This window comes from Cynara cardunculus (genome assembly GCF_001531365.2).
Source record: "Cynara cardunculus var. scolymus isolate 2C chromosome LG 13, CcrdV1, whole genome shotgun sequence".
Taxonomy (NCBI): domain Eukaryota; kingdom Viridiplantae; phylum Streptophyta; class Magnoliopsida; order Asterales; family Asteraceae; genus Cynara; species Cynara cardunculus.
The window spans coordinates 29292980-29309228 of record NC_037540.1 but is presented as its reverse complement, the minus strand read 5'-3'; the positions used below and the strand labels follow the sequence as shown (position 1 = coordinate 29309228).

At 36.7% G+C, this 16249-nt stretch overlaps 1 protein-coding gene across 14 annotated transcripts; it reads right to left on the bottom strand.

The window, feature by feature from the left end:
* Positions 1-956: 956 nt before the first annotated feature.
* Positions 957-13237, bottom strand: LOC112525999. 14 transcript variants are annotated; one of them, XM_025136354.1, is made up of 10 exons: positions 11665-13237; positions 11288-11522; positions 10006-10175; positions 9524-9666; positions 9209-9386; positions 8736-9026; positions 8447-8579; positions 3462-3574; positions 2147-2390; positions 957-1379 (listed from the first exon to the last, which is right to left on the bottom strand). In XM_025136354.1, the coding sequence occupies exons 1-10, from the start codon at positions 11853-11855 to the stop codon at positions 1152-1154; spliced, it is 1926 nt and encodes a 641-aa protein (XP_024992122.1). In that variant the 5' UTR covers positions 11856-13237; the 3' UTR covers positions 957-1151. The 14 variants fall into 14 exon arrangements, with proteins under 14 accessions (XP_024992122.1, XP_024992120.1, XP_024992121.1 ...); XM_025136352.1 differs by having other exon boundaries at positions 8447-9026; positions 10006-10189; positions 11288-11313; positions 11445-11522; positions 11665-13236; XM_025136353.1 differs by having other exon boundaries at positions 8447-9026; positions 10006-10171; positions 11288-11313; positions 11445-11522; positions 11665-13236.
* Between the last annotated feature and the right edge of the window lie 3012 nt (positions 13238-16249).

Here is a 16249-nt window from a genome sequence, read left to right as displayed (position 1 = left end):
TTTGTATATGGTTGAGTTCTATATTTTTTTAACATTTTGTATAATTCGTTTCTATTAAGAGGATCACGAAATTGCTCAAATGCAATGGTTTATCATTAAGCACTCCGCTGGATCAATCCAATAAGTCATTACACAGATATGATTTAGGTAACTTGTATGGACTGCACCAAACATCGCACGTTAGAGCGATAACAATTACCAAATTTGAAAATAATTCTTGCACTTCCGTTTAAGCATTTTCCATGATATAAAAGTATTAGAATTCAAAGTTGAGCGACTTACTTGATGGTATCTTGGTTAGAGGACCGTTTTGATCCACGTAAGTTCAATGTTGTCAAAGGGACCGAACAAGCCCAATTGAATCACCAGACTTCGCTTTCATCATCTTGTATAACTCTGCGTTATACATCCGAACATCCTTGGTTGTGTAAGCATCGCTTGCACCGAATACATTTCTCTCAGTACATGGAATAATTATTAATGTGGAGTTTTTGAGCAGCCTTTGTAAGAACACTACAATGTCTACATGTGCTCTTCTTTGTCCCTTAAACATACTAGCCAAAACAAAATGTTCCCAAACAGGGGATTTTCGGTTCTGCTCCTCGATTAGTTCGACAACATAATCTTTAAGGACCAACATCCTAAACCATAAAAACATTAGACTCCACTTACTTGAGAACCAAAATGTAATTTTTTTCGGATTTCGAACTAAAAAGGGTAAAGTGGGCGGTCGAGTGGGAACATGACATTAGGTGGAGGAAAATTCAAACTCAAATTCCATTCTAATTCCTTTAAAGTCAAATTCTTTTGACAGATTTCATTCCTTCAAAAAACATTCTGCGAACCAAACACCCCCTTAGAGTATGAGGACCGATTTTGATATACTATGGCTTAACTGGTAATATAACCGGCCCGGTCGATTACAACCGGTTTCAAAAACAAATCATAGCATTCAAATCCCCAAATGCCCTACAAACATAACATTGATATGCATTTTAATACAGCACAATTTAGATGACTGCCAATTAAATGTATGCATAAGAAACACATGTTTTTTTTCTCCTATCAAATCTACAAATGAAGATTTAAGAAAAGCTTTTCATTTGACATTTAAAAGTAGATATACATCTCTGAGTTTTACACATTACTAGCTACTTCTTTTTCTTGTCCTCTTTAAGTTTCTCGAGTACAATAGGAGCAGCTGGAATGCTAAACCACCACTCTCGCAATCTCCGATTCCATCTTTCTGTGCTCGATCTCCTCATAGGCGAGTACTTAGTGAATTCCTCCAAGAAAACAAGTAGAACCACAAATCGGATGGGTACAAACGCCACAAAGACCGCACTCATCCCAAGTGCAACTGCAAATCGATCGCTTGCCTAACAAGAACCAACAACTATCTATGAATCCTATCTAATGTATTCACTTATTCCACCTATCCATGATTTGGATTTTATATTAACCTTTGGCCAAGCTAAAGGCCTACAAAGTTCCTCATTTCATAGCCAAAAGTTGGTTATGCTATACACCTATACCATAGGTGATTGTCGAATGGCATTTTTAGACTTTCGACTGAAGAAAAGAAAAACAAAAACCTTCATTAAGATTTTGTTCTCATGCAGCTAAGAGAGCCCATTAGTGGGCTTACAAGTTACGTTACACCCTTTTCTTGAAGTAAAGATTGCAACTTTTCCATTTCTGAAAAGTTCACAAGCTACAATTGTCTAATTCATATTGAATATTATTTTAGATATTTGAAAGTATTTTCCTAAAATCATTTGTCCCCTCAAATGTCATAGTTTCTATGAAATGGAAGGAGTATTAGTTGCAATGATTAACCAGCCATGTGGTTTAATGGAAGCATTGGTCAAATATCTAAACACCACTCCAGACAGTAGAGAACCTCGTTTTGCCAAATCAGTAATTGTGAAGATAATATTGATTTAGCATGATTTTCTCAAAATGTCCTAAGTTTCATAAAAGCAGAAAAAAGATGAAGAAAAGCTAAAACCAAACGGACCCCAGTATATCCCATCTGAAAGTAGGATTTGGGGAGGGTAAGGTTGTCAGCAGACCTTACCTCTGTCCCGAGAGACAGAGCCGAGAAGACCCCGGCTTGCGAGAAAATATGAGGGGAAGCAGGTACCTGCGGGAATATGGATAATAGCAGTCCACGTAGTTTGAGAAGAACGACATTCCCATCTTGGATTAGCTCTTCGGCCTGAGATATCGCGTTCTGGACAGCCAACAGCTGCTCCATTGTGTTCATTGGTGGAGGTGCTGTTACCTTGAACTCATCCACTGGCCGTCCACGGCTACAACACCGTGTAACCATCATAAAAAGTGCAAGAAAGGCAAGCAGTAACGCCAAGACGTAAGAAAACCATCCCCTGCACCAAAACCTCAGCATGAGTACAAGTAATAATTACATAACCACAATTTGCTAATTCCAGAACTTGCAAGCGTACCATCCAGACAAAATCTGTTATTGCTCTTCTATACTCGCCTGAATTCCATATTTCGTCTTAAAATCCAAAACTATTGATCCATAACTTCTCTATCATAGTGCTTGCTGAAACTTGAAAGTGATTTACTTGATATGGATATCAGAAGCTGTACAATGAAATGTAACAGCAAGTCCAAAGCACTAACAGCAAAAGTGTTCTGCTTGCAATTTGAACTTGTAACTACTAATCTGCTTGATGACTGATCTTGTACAGACATTCAAGTCCTATTTTCCATCACTACAACTTAAACAAGTAACTCTATCTCCTTTGATTTAAGCTTAAGGACCATAGTATAAAATTCCTGATTCAATCAATTATCGACCATGGATTATTCTCTTATTAAGTAGTATGCTTGCAAGCTAAGTTTGAACTATGATATCCTGGAATTATGAAATTCCAACTTCTGTTCTCAAAGTTTGGTCCAGATCTAGTTTCGTAACCTGATTGAATTACTGTATGCCACTTGTAAAGAAATCAGGTTACGTGCACTTACTCTAGAATCGATGAGCACCTCAGCAAACGTCGCAAATCAGGTTTATGAGCTTAGCAATGGAATGAGAAGCAACAAGTAAAACAAACTACTAAGAGTTCAGAAAGGGAGATCAGGCACCATTGCCTTCTATGAAAGTAGCACTTAAATGATTAATTTCTCCTCTACCATCATTAGGTTTAGCCAGGGGAGTTTATAACACATCCCAAATAACAAATCATGCAAAAAACAGTAGCATCATGTATTCACTTCTCCTCTAGGACCCTTGCCACTGGATTTCTCTTAAACTCATCTAGGATAATACTAGGAGATCGGAATAACAAATAATCAACTCCCAAAAAAGTTCAAATTTATATGACCGAGACAAGATATTTTCCAATATTCCATTTGCTATCTTATGGTAACCACCATCATTAAGATAACACGGTGCAAAAAAGAAATGGATACTCAAATTACGAGCTCACATGTAAATCACATATGTGAATACCAGACAGAATGCAAGAGACTTCACAGGCTCTTCCCAGTAAAATAGTTTGACAAGCCGATTCCCAAGTTCAGTAACAGGAAATATCAACTCCTGCAAGTATAAATAAATAACAAGTTTTCACTAATGATTAGAACATCAGAAATAATCTGCTCACAACTTACAATCAGACCACAAATAGCCAAACACTAAATAGTTCGTCAAGCACAATTGATGTAATATTCAGTTTTCAGATTATAGTTGATCGGTTTTAAAGTTATGTGGCAATGGAATGTTCGGGGTTGGATTATGTAGTGTGAGGGTTTTTGAGGAATTAACCTGTGTTATATTTTCCTCATTAGATTCTTATTATTGGTGTTAATTATCAAAAGTGTGTGACGCATGGGGGGGAGGGGGGAAGGTGCCTGCCCATGCACCGCTCCCAAACTCTTTCCCACTTACTATATATAGTAAGTTTGGTTGAACTGGGAAAAGTTTACCACTTCATATCAGTGAAGTCTCCTTGGCAAATTCATCATCTAAGGCAGAAGAGCAAGCATATTTCAGAACTAAGATTTTGGCTAAGGTGAGTGTGTTTCAAACATCCTCTACATATGATCTATCACTGGTTTATAGTTGCTATGTTGCTATTCGATACTTTAAAATCTTCATTGTCCGATTATGACTCATCTCCGGCCGTAGTGCTGACAGGATTAGAGTAAGTCCGGTCACAGCGTTGACCGGATTTGAATATATGAAATGGTCTCCGGACATGGTGTTGTCCGGATTGAAGAGTTCTATGATAAGATCATTTTATTCAATGACCGGATTCAAACATGATAAGTTTGTATTACGGACACAGTGTTGTCCGGATAGGGGGATGTCCGGCCATAGCATTGACAGGATACGTGCCTCTCCGGACATAATGTTGTCCGGATTGGTGTCTTATGCCGGATAATACTTACCGGCCAAGTTTTAGCCGGATACCTCTTCTACCGGTCATAACCTTGACCGGATGCGTGCCTCTCTGGACATAGTGTTGCCCGGATAGGGGGCTTTATTGATTAAGAATAAGCATTAAACAAACATTGTTTCTTTACAATTATAAATCTCTTCTCCGGTTATGGTATTGACTAGATAGAACTAAGAATGTTTGGTGTAACCGCGATAGAATGAAATGGCGGTGTAACCGCGATAGATGAAATGACGGTGTAACCGCGTTAGAATGAAATGGCGGTGTAACCGCGTTAGAATGAAATGGCGGTGTAACCGCGTTAGAATGAAATGGAGGTGTAACCGCGATAGGTTCATATTCTGGGTCATGTTATTTCGGAAGTAGGCATCAAAGTAGATCCTCTTAAGATTGAAGCCATTGAAAAATGGGAAGCGCCAAAGACCCCAACCGTAATCAGAAGTTTTCTTGGAATGGCTGGGTATTACCGCAAGTTTATACAAGACTTCTCTTATATAGCCACTCCATTAACTAAATTGACAAAGAAGAATGTAAAGTATGAATGGGAAGAGGCTCAAGCTCAGGCTTTTCAAATGTTAAAAGACAAATTATGCAGTGCACCAATTCTATCTTTGCCAGATGGAATGGAAGATTTTGTGGTTTATAGTGACGCATCGAAGATGGGCTTGGGTTGTGTATTAATACAATGTGGGAAGGTAATTGCTTATGCTTCAAGGCAATTGAAGGATCATGAAAGCAGTATCCTACTCATGATATGGAGTTAGCAACAGTAGTGTTAGCTTTGAAGATTTGGAGGCATTACTTACATGGAACAAAATATCAAATTTTCACAAATCATAAGAGTCTACAACATTTGTTCCATCAGAAAGATTTGAACATGCTTCAAAGACGATGGTTAGAATTGGTTAGCGGTTATGACTGAGAGATATTGTACCATCCGCGAAAAACAAACGTGGTGGCTGATTCTTTAAGCCGTCAAGAGAAAAGTGATACCATCAAAGCTATAGCTTTAAGAGTTGAGTTACTACCAAATATTCAGGAAGAGTTGCAGGAATTTCAATGTGAAGCTATGAAGGAGGATAAGATTAAACAAGAAAGACTTGGTGGAATGACATCCGAATTTGCGAAGAATAACAGGGGATTATGGAATTTTCAAAATAGAACTTGTAATATCAGAGAACGTATCTTAAGTGAAGCTCACAAATCACGTTTTGCTATTCACCCGGGTACAAACAAAATGTACAGGGATTTGAAACAATATTATTGGTGGCCAGGCATGAAGAAAGATATAGCTAAACATGTTGAGCAATGTATGACCTGTTTACATGTAAAGATAGAACACCAACGTCCATATGGTAAATTGCAGCCCTTAGAAATCCCGATCTGGAAATGGGATCATATCACTATGGATTTCATAACCAAATTACCGAGAACACCGAGAGGTTATGATGCCATATGGGTTATTGTTGATCGGTTATCCAAATCTGCGCATTTCTTACCAATGGAAGAATCGTATTCAATCGAGATACTGGCAAAATTGTATATTGATGAGGCAGTGACACGTCATGGTGTTCCCCTATCAATAATTTCCGATCAAGACAGTTAATTCACTTCGATGTTCTGGAAAAGCTTCTAAAGACAGATGGGTTCACAGATGAAGTTAAGTACAGCTTATCATCCTCAAATGGATGAACAAAGTGAACAAACTATCCAGACACTAGAAGATATGCTTAGAGTTTGTGTTATTGATTTTGGGGCATCATGGGATAGTCATTTGACTTTGGTAGAGTTCGCTTACAATAACAGTTATCATTCGAGTATTCAAGTTGCACCTTTTGAGGTTTTGTATGAACGAAAATGTTAAACCCCTTTATGTTGGAATGAGATAGGTGAGAAACAGTTAGCTGGACCTGAGTTAGTACAACAAACAGCGGATAAAATTTGCCAAATTCGGGAACGAATGAAAGTGGCTCAAGATCGACAAAGAAGTTATGCAGATAAACGTCGAAAGCCAATTGAATTCCAAATTGGAGATAGAGTAATGCTAAAAGTATCACCATAGAGAGGGGTATTACGTTTTGAAAATAGAGGAAAGTTGAGCCCAAGGTATATTGGACCCTTTCCTATCATTGGAAGAATTGGAGAGGTAGCTTACAAACTAGAACTTCCATTGGAATTAAGTAGTATTCATGACATATTTCATGTGTCAAATTTGAGGAAGTGTTTAACAAATCCAGAAGTAGCGGTGCCTCTACCAGAAATTAAGATTGATGAGAAGTTATGTTTTGAAGAAACCCTTGAAGCCATAACTGACTTCAAGGTAAAGAAATTGCGGAGTAAAGAGATCGGATTAGTAAAAGTTCAGTGGAGTTATCATAAAGGGGCGGACGCCACCTGGGAACTCGAGTCAGAAATGCGAGTAAAATATCCTCATTTGTTTACTTAGTGGAATTCCAGGACGGAATTCTTCTAAGAAGAGGATATTGTAATATACAATTTTCAGATTATAGTTGATCGGTTTAAAAGTTATGTTTGCAATGGAAAGTTCAAGGTTGGATTATGTAGTGTGAGGGTTTTTGAGGAATTAACCTGTATGTTATATTTTCCTCATTAGATTGTTATTATTGGTGTTAATTATTAAAAGTGTGTGACGCATGGGGTGGGGGGGGGGGGAAGGTGCCTACCCATGCATCGCTCCCAAACTCTTTCCCACTTACTATATATAGTAAGTTTGGTTGAACTCGGAAAAGTTTACCACTTCATATCAGAGAAGTCTCCTTGGCAAATTCATCATCTAAGGCAGAAGAGCAAGCATATTTCAAACTAAGATTTTGGCTAAGGTGAGTGTTTTTAAAACATCCTCTACATATGATTTATCACTGGTTTATAGTTGCTATGTTGTTATTCGATACTTTAAAATCTTCATTGTCCGATTATGACTCATCTCTGGCCGTAGTACTGACCGGATTAGATCAAGTCCGGTCATAGCGTTGACCGGATTTGAATATATGAAATGGTCTCCGGACAAAGTGTCGTCCGGATTAAAGAGTTTTATGATAAGATCATTTTATTCAATGACCGGATTCAAACATGATGAGTTTGTATCCCGGACACAGTGTTCTCCGGATAGGGGGTGTCCGGCCATAGCATTGACCGGATACGTGCCTCTCCGGACATAGTGTTGTCTGGATTGGTGTCTTATGTCGGATAATACTTACCGACCAAGTTTTAGCCGGATACCTCTTCTACCGATCATAACCTTGATCGGATGCATGCCTCTCCGGACATAGTGTTGTCCGGATAGGGGGCTTTATTGATTAAGAATAAGCATTAAACAAACGTTGTTTCTTTACAATTATAGATCTCTTCTCTGGTTATGGTATTGACCAGATAGAACTAAGAATGTTTGGTATAACCGCGATAGAGTGAAATGGCGGTGTAACCGCCATAGAATGAAATGGCGGTGCAACCGCGATAGATGAATGATGAAATGATATATTAAGATCCAAGTTTGATATAATCTTGGATTTTGAAATATGTTATGCTTCGTATAAGGAAAATGTACTCACTATGACCTTCTGGTGTAACGCTCAATTATTGGACTAATCTGTTTTATAGGTTGTCCATCATCTCAGGGTAAAGGTAAGGGGAAAATGTAGAGAAGTGTTATTTAGATGTTTGTGTTGTAACTGACAAAGTTTTGTTAATCCATATTTTCTTTTGTTATGTAAACATTAATTTTGGGTTATACTACGACTACTATGTTGATGTATGAGTAGTTTGTTGGAATTTTATATCATAAATAGCATAGTGGATTGTTACAGTTGATTACTACTATTTTCCCATTTGTTAAAGCAATTATCCATAACGATTAGTAATGGCTGGAGATATTGTTACTCTACTCAACCAACATTAGGGTAGGAAAAAAATACAGACCCGTAATTTGGATAGAAGAAATATAATTTAGATATTAAACTAGTGTAGAAGTGAAAGAAAAAGGTTTTCAGCAAGACCTTCATCACAGCCAAGTTGGTGTCAATCCCTTCAACTTTGACTCCATCAACCGCGGCTTGTGCATTAGTAACCATCTTGTAATTGCTTCTAGATTCTTTCACAGCTTTCTCTAAAGGAGTTAGCTCTCCAACACTGACATCACCAACAATAATCCCTGACTTGTTAGGAACATTAGAACTTGTTCCAAACACAAACCCTAAGCTAGAAGCCATGGTGCTGGCGGATATTGAATACATTCCACTAGTAGACATGGTATTGCTATTTCTATCGAGTTCTCTAGTTGTTGACCTTGTTGCAATTGTTTCCAATATTCGGTCTCCACCTGGAAGTTGATCACAAACATTGAACATAAGACCTGCCTCAAAGGACAGTGGGATTGCAGAACTTATGTCTTTGAGGGCTTGCACTCGTAGAATTCCAAATATTGTTTTCAGCAGTATTTCGTCCCTTTCAACTCCAGTAATCTGGAACTTGCGTATAAATCGGTGGGCGTATAAAATTTCACGGATAATAGCTAGCCAGTAGTCACGCCGAGCATGTCCCTTGAGCTCAGGAAGCTCCATAACAATTGCATCTGATCTGCATCGGTACCCTTAATCAGTTCAAAAGAACACCTGGGATACATATAACATTATAGCTATAATGATTTCAGCGGCCAAACAGCATGCCATTTAATGAGGTATTGGAATTAACAATGACAAGTGAAATAATGGTGAATTGGTGATTAATAGTATGAAGAGAACAAATGCATCAAGCCTTACAAGGAAACTGATTTATACAAGAAGGCTTTGTCAAAAAGTCTTGTTCCCCATGGACCCGTCAACTCTGGCTTCACAAACTGCTTCAAATCATCAGCCAACTCATAAACAGTAGGTTTATCATATGATACAACACGAAGAGCCTCAAAGTACATAGCATGATCTGTCAGAGTTAACCGACCTGCCACCATAAATATATGCACGGACATCAGAAATTTTCAGCATACTGCATCATTTTAACAAGTACCCTTCTCTTTTGTACAAGAAACCTTCAGTATCCTAGGATATTTCAATAGTGACGGTTGAAAATTAACCTACCAGGCCAAGTTGAGATCCCTACATGTTGAAGAACTGGCTGGGTGGTTACTGTGCCATCCACTTCCAGAACCCTTTCCCCTCTTCCAGATCGTTGGGAAGAAAGGAGAGATGACTCTGATTGAGATTTAAGCTTTCTGACAGCCCTGCATACAAGCATAAATGAAATTGACGGCATGAGTTATGTAGTTTGACTTTGATAATAGATTTAGCAAGTTAACAACTTGAAGAAAAAATCCACATGGTGGCACACTTGATTAACTAAAAGCTTACAACATGGATGCAGCCACTTGGCCCACTAGCATTACTACTTCAAGAAAAATAGATGTTAACATTGGTCAGGTACTCGGATGTTAAAATGCCCCAGGACAACGGATAGGTACTATAAGTCTATGACTTTCATCGAACGCAATCATAAAAAACTACCATATTTACATCTCCTATGGGCAAACAACCAAACCATAATCAGATTACAGAAAGAATACCTTTCCAATCCACTAAGGTATTTCTCAAAGGTAGAAAACTGAAGCCGTCCCCCAGTTGATGCAGTAAGAAACTCAAATATATAATCGCTGATTATTACATCGGCTATAATGGGAACTGCTGGCACAATTCGAGAGAAGGCTTCTATCCCCACAGTCGCATCCTCATCTATCTGCATAATGAGATCTACAAGTTGTCAAAGAATTTAAGCTGGTACTTGAGATCCATCTCTTCTCACATTGTGAATAAATCAAATTCGATGATAGTCTGAGAATGCTCTAAAATATGACGGAAATTATATAAACCTGTGTACAACTATATCAACTACCAAGAGAATATAACTTTTTGTACGATAGTCAAGGAGTCCTAGCCCCAAACGATGCACATGTAAAATTAATTTCAACGCTTTATGTGGTCAGGAATGCTCTTTGTAGCAATTATCTTTAACATTATTTATAGCCTTGATTGTCGAATCTCTTAGTTATTACTTGTTATGGATCATTCTTTCCTATCAACTAGGTTAAAAGAAAAACCTCATATTGTGATAAAAAGTAGCCTATTTCCAAATATTATGTTTTTTATAACCCTACTTTTGGTTTTTCTTCCATTTTCTTTTGGCATGACATGTATCCTGCCCCACCACCTCTTGGTTCTTGCCCCCCATCTTTGTCATGGGGAAGGTGTCCTTTTGGCCCAATGTTGCCACATGATAACCTTAAAGTGATCATCCTCTCTAGCATGTTACCAGCTAATTCCAATTTCCCATGCTAATGTTTTTTCATTGCAAGGTTTTTGTACCAAATATTTATAGAAGGTATGGCAAGGTTTTTTGTTAAAGTGCCAGCTGCCTGGTGAACGGTCCATCTTATCAAGTGATGTGCTTCAGGAGTGTGCACTGTTAAACAATTCCACAGAAATTGCTTTTGCTAACTTGTTTTGTATTTTTCCCTCCTATTGAAATGTTGAGCATATACATAGGCGAAGATTGTGTGAGAAGTGAAGTTATGGTGAGAATCGTAAGAAGAGATATGAACCTTGACCACTTTTAATCTCATGCCCACCCATGAATTGTGCTTTAGAGGTGCATCTCGGTGCACCTCAATAGTGTTGACATTCAATAGGACTGATCCAAGCATGGAGATCTCTTCTTACGCTTCTCACCATAAGTTCCCTTCTCACTGGAACCTAATCCTATATATATATATATATGTGTGTGTGTGTGTGTGTATAAGAAAATTTGAGAAAGTGCTTCCTTAAAGAAGTTATCAATGTAACAATACATACATCCATGGAAGGCTGGCTGGCAGCATCTGGAACCTCCCAAGCAAGCATCATATCAAATGTTAGACGTCGAAATTTTTTGTCCTCCATGTAACCACTTATTTGTGTGGATAGAGAGAGAGCCCTGAAACAAGAATATTCCAGAAAATTCCGGGCATACCGTGATGGATCTTTTGTAACATCTGGAGCCTCCTCATTAAAGTTTTCTTGAAGTAGACGTGTAGGAATGTTAAGGATTCTGCAGTAATAAGGTATAGAGCTCGTATTAGCTTAATGAATTTTTCTTTTACAAATCCCATGACAAGGAACCCATATCAGGTAAAATCACAGGGAACATATCTACATCAACAGAACGCAAATAGAAATAGAAAGGAAGTTACTTTGAACATCGACGGACGACTATATTTGCCACGGGAGATAGTTCATATATCCAGTTTTTGTCTCCTGATGGAGACATTTTCATCTCTTCAAACTCTTCATGAAATGGATTTCGGTTTTTCAACAACCATTTAAATGATCCATCTCTCACAAAACCCTCAATCATATTTCTTGTTTTGCTCACTGCAGCCATGTTCCAAAATCTCTATTTCTAGAATACCAACTTAAAACTCAAATCATATCCAAGTGTCCAACCACCTACCATACCAGAACTTTAACAAATTAGAACATAAATGATCAAAGAAAACAAACACATGTTTTCATCATCCACTAAGCAGATATACGATTCTACTTTTATGAAAATACAACCTCGCCTCACTACATTGTTCACCTGAATATTAACTCGTTAAGGATCAACCAGAAACTAAGTAACTTATCGCTCACAAAATTAATTGCTGAGAACCTTGGTAAACATCAAGAGTTGCAATAGAAAAAAGGTTATTCTGAGCTTCACTACAAGTAAACCATCAGTTAAGTCTCCAAACAGGTTATTCTGTTACAGTTACACAATTGATTTGGGACATCTTTCTTGGATTCACTTCAAGATATCTATCTTTGAGGATGCAACTGCGAAAATCAATAGCTGTACTTTGAGACTATGTTATTGTTCTTGGATTGAAGTTAAGACTATTTTATAGCTTGCGATTGAGGTCTTCATGTTCAAATTGCTGTAAAGTGTGGGTTTGAATCATTTTACATAAGAGTCTAATCCTGACATCAAACAAATAACAAAGCTCATACTAACTGAAAAACAATGATGAACCACAATAGCAACAACTAATACCACACAATGGATAATTTGTCAACAAAAGGATTGGATAAATCACTTTGTTGTAACATGAAATAGTGGCCAACTATTGAGGAAAGAACATGGTGAAAACAATTAGAAATAAATTAAATGTACCATGGATAAAAAGGATAATCAGTCAAGCATGTTTTCGTCTGGCATGTCCAAAATTAGTACATAAGTGCATAAATTTTCCACATGACCACAATTTTACAACTCAATTTTACCATTTTGCACATAAACCCTCAAATCTCTGGTACATATTATTCTGCCTCGAGCATAAAAACACCATTCATTTAATACAGGAAACATAGATCCTCATATCAAGTAATCAGCAGAAATACTCTCGAAAGTCCTCAACTTCGTATATCTATCACCTTGATTCAAACCAATTTAATCACAGACATACGTGCAGCTATGTAGAGAAACTTATTGCAAAATTTATGACTGTAACTTGAGTTTGAAGAGATATAACAGAAAAGACTGCAAACAGAAGTGGAAGATCGACATAGCAGAAATTTTAGGTACAAAAGTTTCCTTACAAACTACACAATCACACGAAAGCAGTGTGGTAGAAAGAAATCAGAATCGTATCGAAGTTGTTACGACTAAGAGAGTAGCCGCCTGAACGGAGAAACCGCCACAACAAGTAAGAAACGCCGATGAGATGAGAATAAAACACAATAACGTGATGATTTTTGAACCGAAAGAGAGGGGTAAAGCGTGTCGGTTTAAAGAAGAAAAAAAACAGATAAAAGAATCGTATTTTTAGGAAAGTGTTTGGTGGATTACGTCAGCCCAATCTTATCAAAGGGAGGATGGGTTCTTCGAAGAGGACCGCTGAAGGGGTTGATCCGGTCCACCATTCAACCGTTCAACGGTTCAAGTGTAAGATGGAAATTATATCGGTCCAAACTCATGATTAGGGATGCTTAAAAACCTGACCAATCCGATCAACCCAGTCTAACACGAAATAACTTAACCTCAAACAACCTCATATTTAATCGAGTTGTAAAATTGTTAAACCATATGTATTGGGTTGATATTGGGTTACTATTAATAGAACCTAAACCGACCTGATAAACCCGATATTTTTTTATTTCTTGGATTTAATATGATTGTTGAATTTCTATTAATATATACATTAACAATTATATCATCATGTATGCTCTTCATATACACATATTTTCAATTTATTCACATTTCTATATAACTCATTCATATATATGTTCAGTAACTGTGAGCATATATATGTAAATTGAGAAAATTAATTGAATGTGATATACGTAAAAAGTATGGATAAGTTGTATTAAATGGTTGATGATGAAAAAGATATTATGAGTAGAGAAATAACATATTCAAGGTTAAAAAAAATATTTTAATGTACCAAAATATCAATCCGATCAACCCGTACGGGTTGGGTTGGGTTGGATTAAGATTTTTCAAACCACAAACATTGGGTTGAGTTGTTCAAATGTCTTCAACCCGATCAATCCAACCCACGAACACCGCTACTCATGATACCTAATCCTAATGGTGTGGGATTCGTGTTCATATAAATTGTTAAATCGTGCAAATTGCTTACACCCTATTTTACCATATCGTAAAGTGCGGTTTAGAACTTTCGTAATGTAGTTTGCATTTAGCAAACCGTACTAGGCGGTGTGGTTTTGAGTTATCAAACTATGATTCAAACCACATCGTACCGTCACAACTCACATGTCTAATTTAATTTGAAATTTATTCTTGTTTACTTCTTAAACTATATTTAATTATGCAATATGTATTTGGGAATCAAATATATTGGAACCCTTTATTTTTCGGACTATGGTCACTTTATCATTGATTTTATAATTTTAAATTTATAATTGTTGGATTGTATGCATAAAGTGCGATAGGTACAAACCTTATAAACTATATCGCATTTTTGCGATGTGGTTTGGTGTGGTTTAAGGTTTATGTAGTACAGTTTGCGGTTTAGGAAAATGTCCAAACCGCATATGAGGTGCGGTTTATGGTTTGACCCCAAACCGCACCGTAAACACTCCTAATTCTTTGTTTTGTGGTAAATGAATGATGACGGGGTTGATTTTTATGGAGACTCTCGCGATGGAGTCGGGATGGCGTTACTGCTTTTTATCCGGCCCTGATTAAATTATTTATTTATCTGATGTGTATATATTTATTATTAAAAAGTAAACTACATGTTTTATCCCTGTGATTTATATGTTATTACATATCAAGTCCCTCTTCAAAACTAATTATGGATTAAAGGTCGGTGGTTTGCAATTTATAACGTATTGTGTCCCTGCCTTTAACTCCATTAAAAATACTTTGTTAAGTAGGTTAATTCAAAGGGTTTTTTTTTTGTCTATTTAACACATTTCCCTATTTTTATTAAACAAATAAAATCTATATATTATTATTATTATCATCATCATTATTATGCATAGAAATGTAAAGGGTTTTGCTACATGAACATTTAGGAGTTGTTTGTCAATTATTAAATGATTTGATGTAGAATGATTAAGTAGTCAGAATGCTTAAATCCTATATGATATAGTGCAGAATGAAATATGATTGTTTGGTAAATATTTTGAATGGACAGTCTGAATGATAACAATTACTATTTTCACCTTGTGTATTGAATACACTTTTCAAGGGTGTTCATCTTATACCATCATTATGTCCTATACAAAAAGACATACATTTGGACGTTTCCCCAATTAAACGGGTTCACCTCAACTTAAAATTCTCATTGATCCTAACCGATAACATCAGAAGCATTCCACTGTGCTCAAAATCATTCATATGATGTGGGTTCAAGACACCATTAACGGAGAACTTAAGGTGGGTTGAATATAAAAATCTCTATACACATATCAATAAGAGCTCCAACAGCGAATACAAAGTTCCAAGTTTTTCAGTTTCCCATTGAAACCTGGAATAGGATTCCATGGGCCAGAGGAATAACACGCACTATCACCATAAAATTAAGATCATAAAGGCCTATTTGAGATTGTTATTTGAAGTGTGGAACTTAAAATATAACACTTGTTAGTTTTTGGCAGACCTATGGCTCGTTTGTGTAAGGATGAAAAGTTTTTGGAACATCAAAGATAGCTTCACAAATGACTCCTTAACATTATAAAACAAATAAAATATCAAACTTGCATTTCGCAGTGCCTGTTATCCAAATAAGACGAGATACTAACGTACTGAAGATATCACCTATAAAACATAGCATATATTCACCAAAAATTAATAAGCTCCCTTTTATACAATCAAACATCAATTTAAGATGAGTAAACCTTCAAAAATGCAAATGAAAAAGGGACAAATGAACAAGTTGTATGTGATGTATGTGCTGAATTCTTACTTTTGCGTAGCTTGATGATTGAAGAAACCATATAAAATGGATCCTCGTTCATTCTAACATGATAAAGATGGATGATGAAGATATATATGTGGAAAAGGAAAAGAACAAAACAGACATAAAAAGTAGAGAGAAGATTTAGGGGAAGTTTTGTATAATCTGAGCTCAATCTTGTTGGTCGTTGAAAAATTTTCTAGGTTTTTTTTTTTTTTTTTTGTGTTATGAAACAAACCTTCTTATTGTTGAGAGTTGAGGAAGAAGATTCGTAAGGAAGAAGATGGGTGAAGTTGAGGGAAGGAAGAAGGGTAGTCTTGGAAAGAAAGGCTTCTAAATGGTTTAGGGATGTCCTAGATGCAAAATCGTT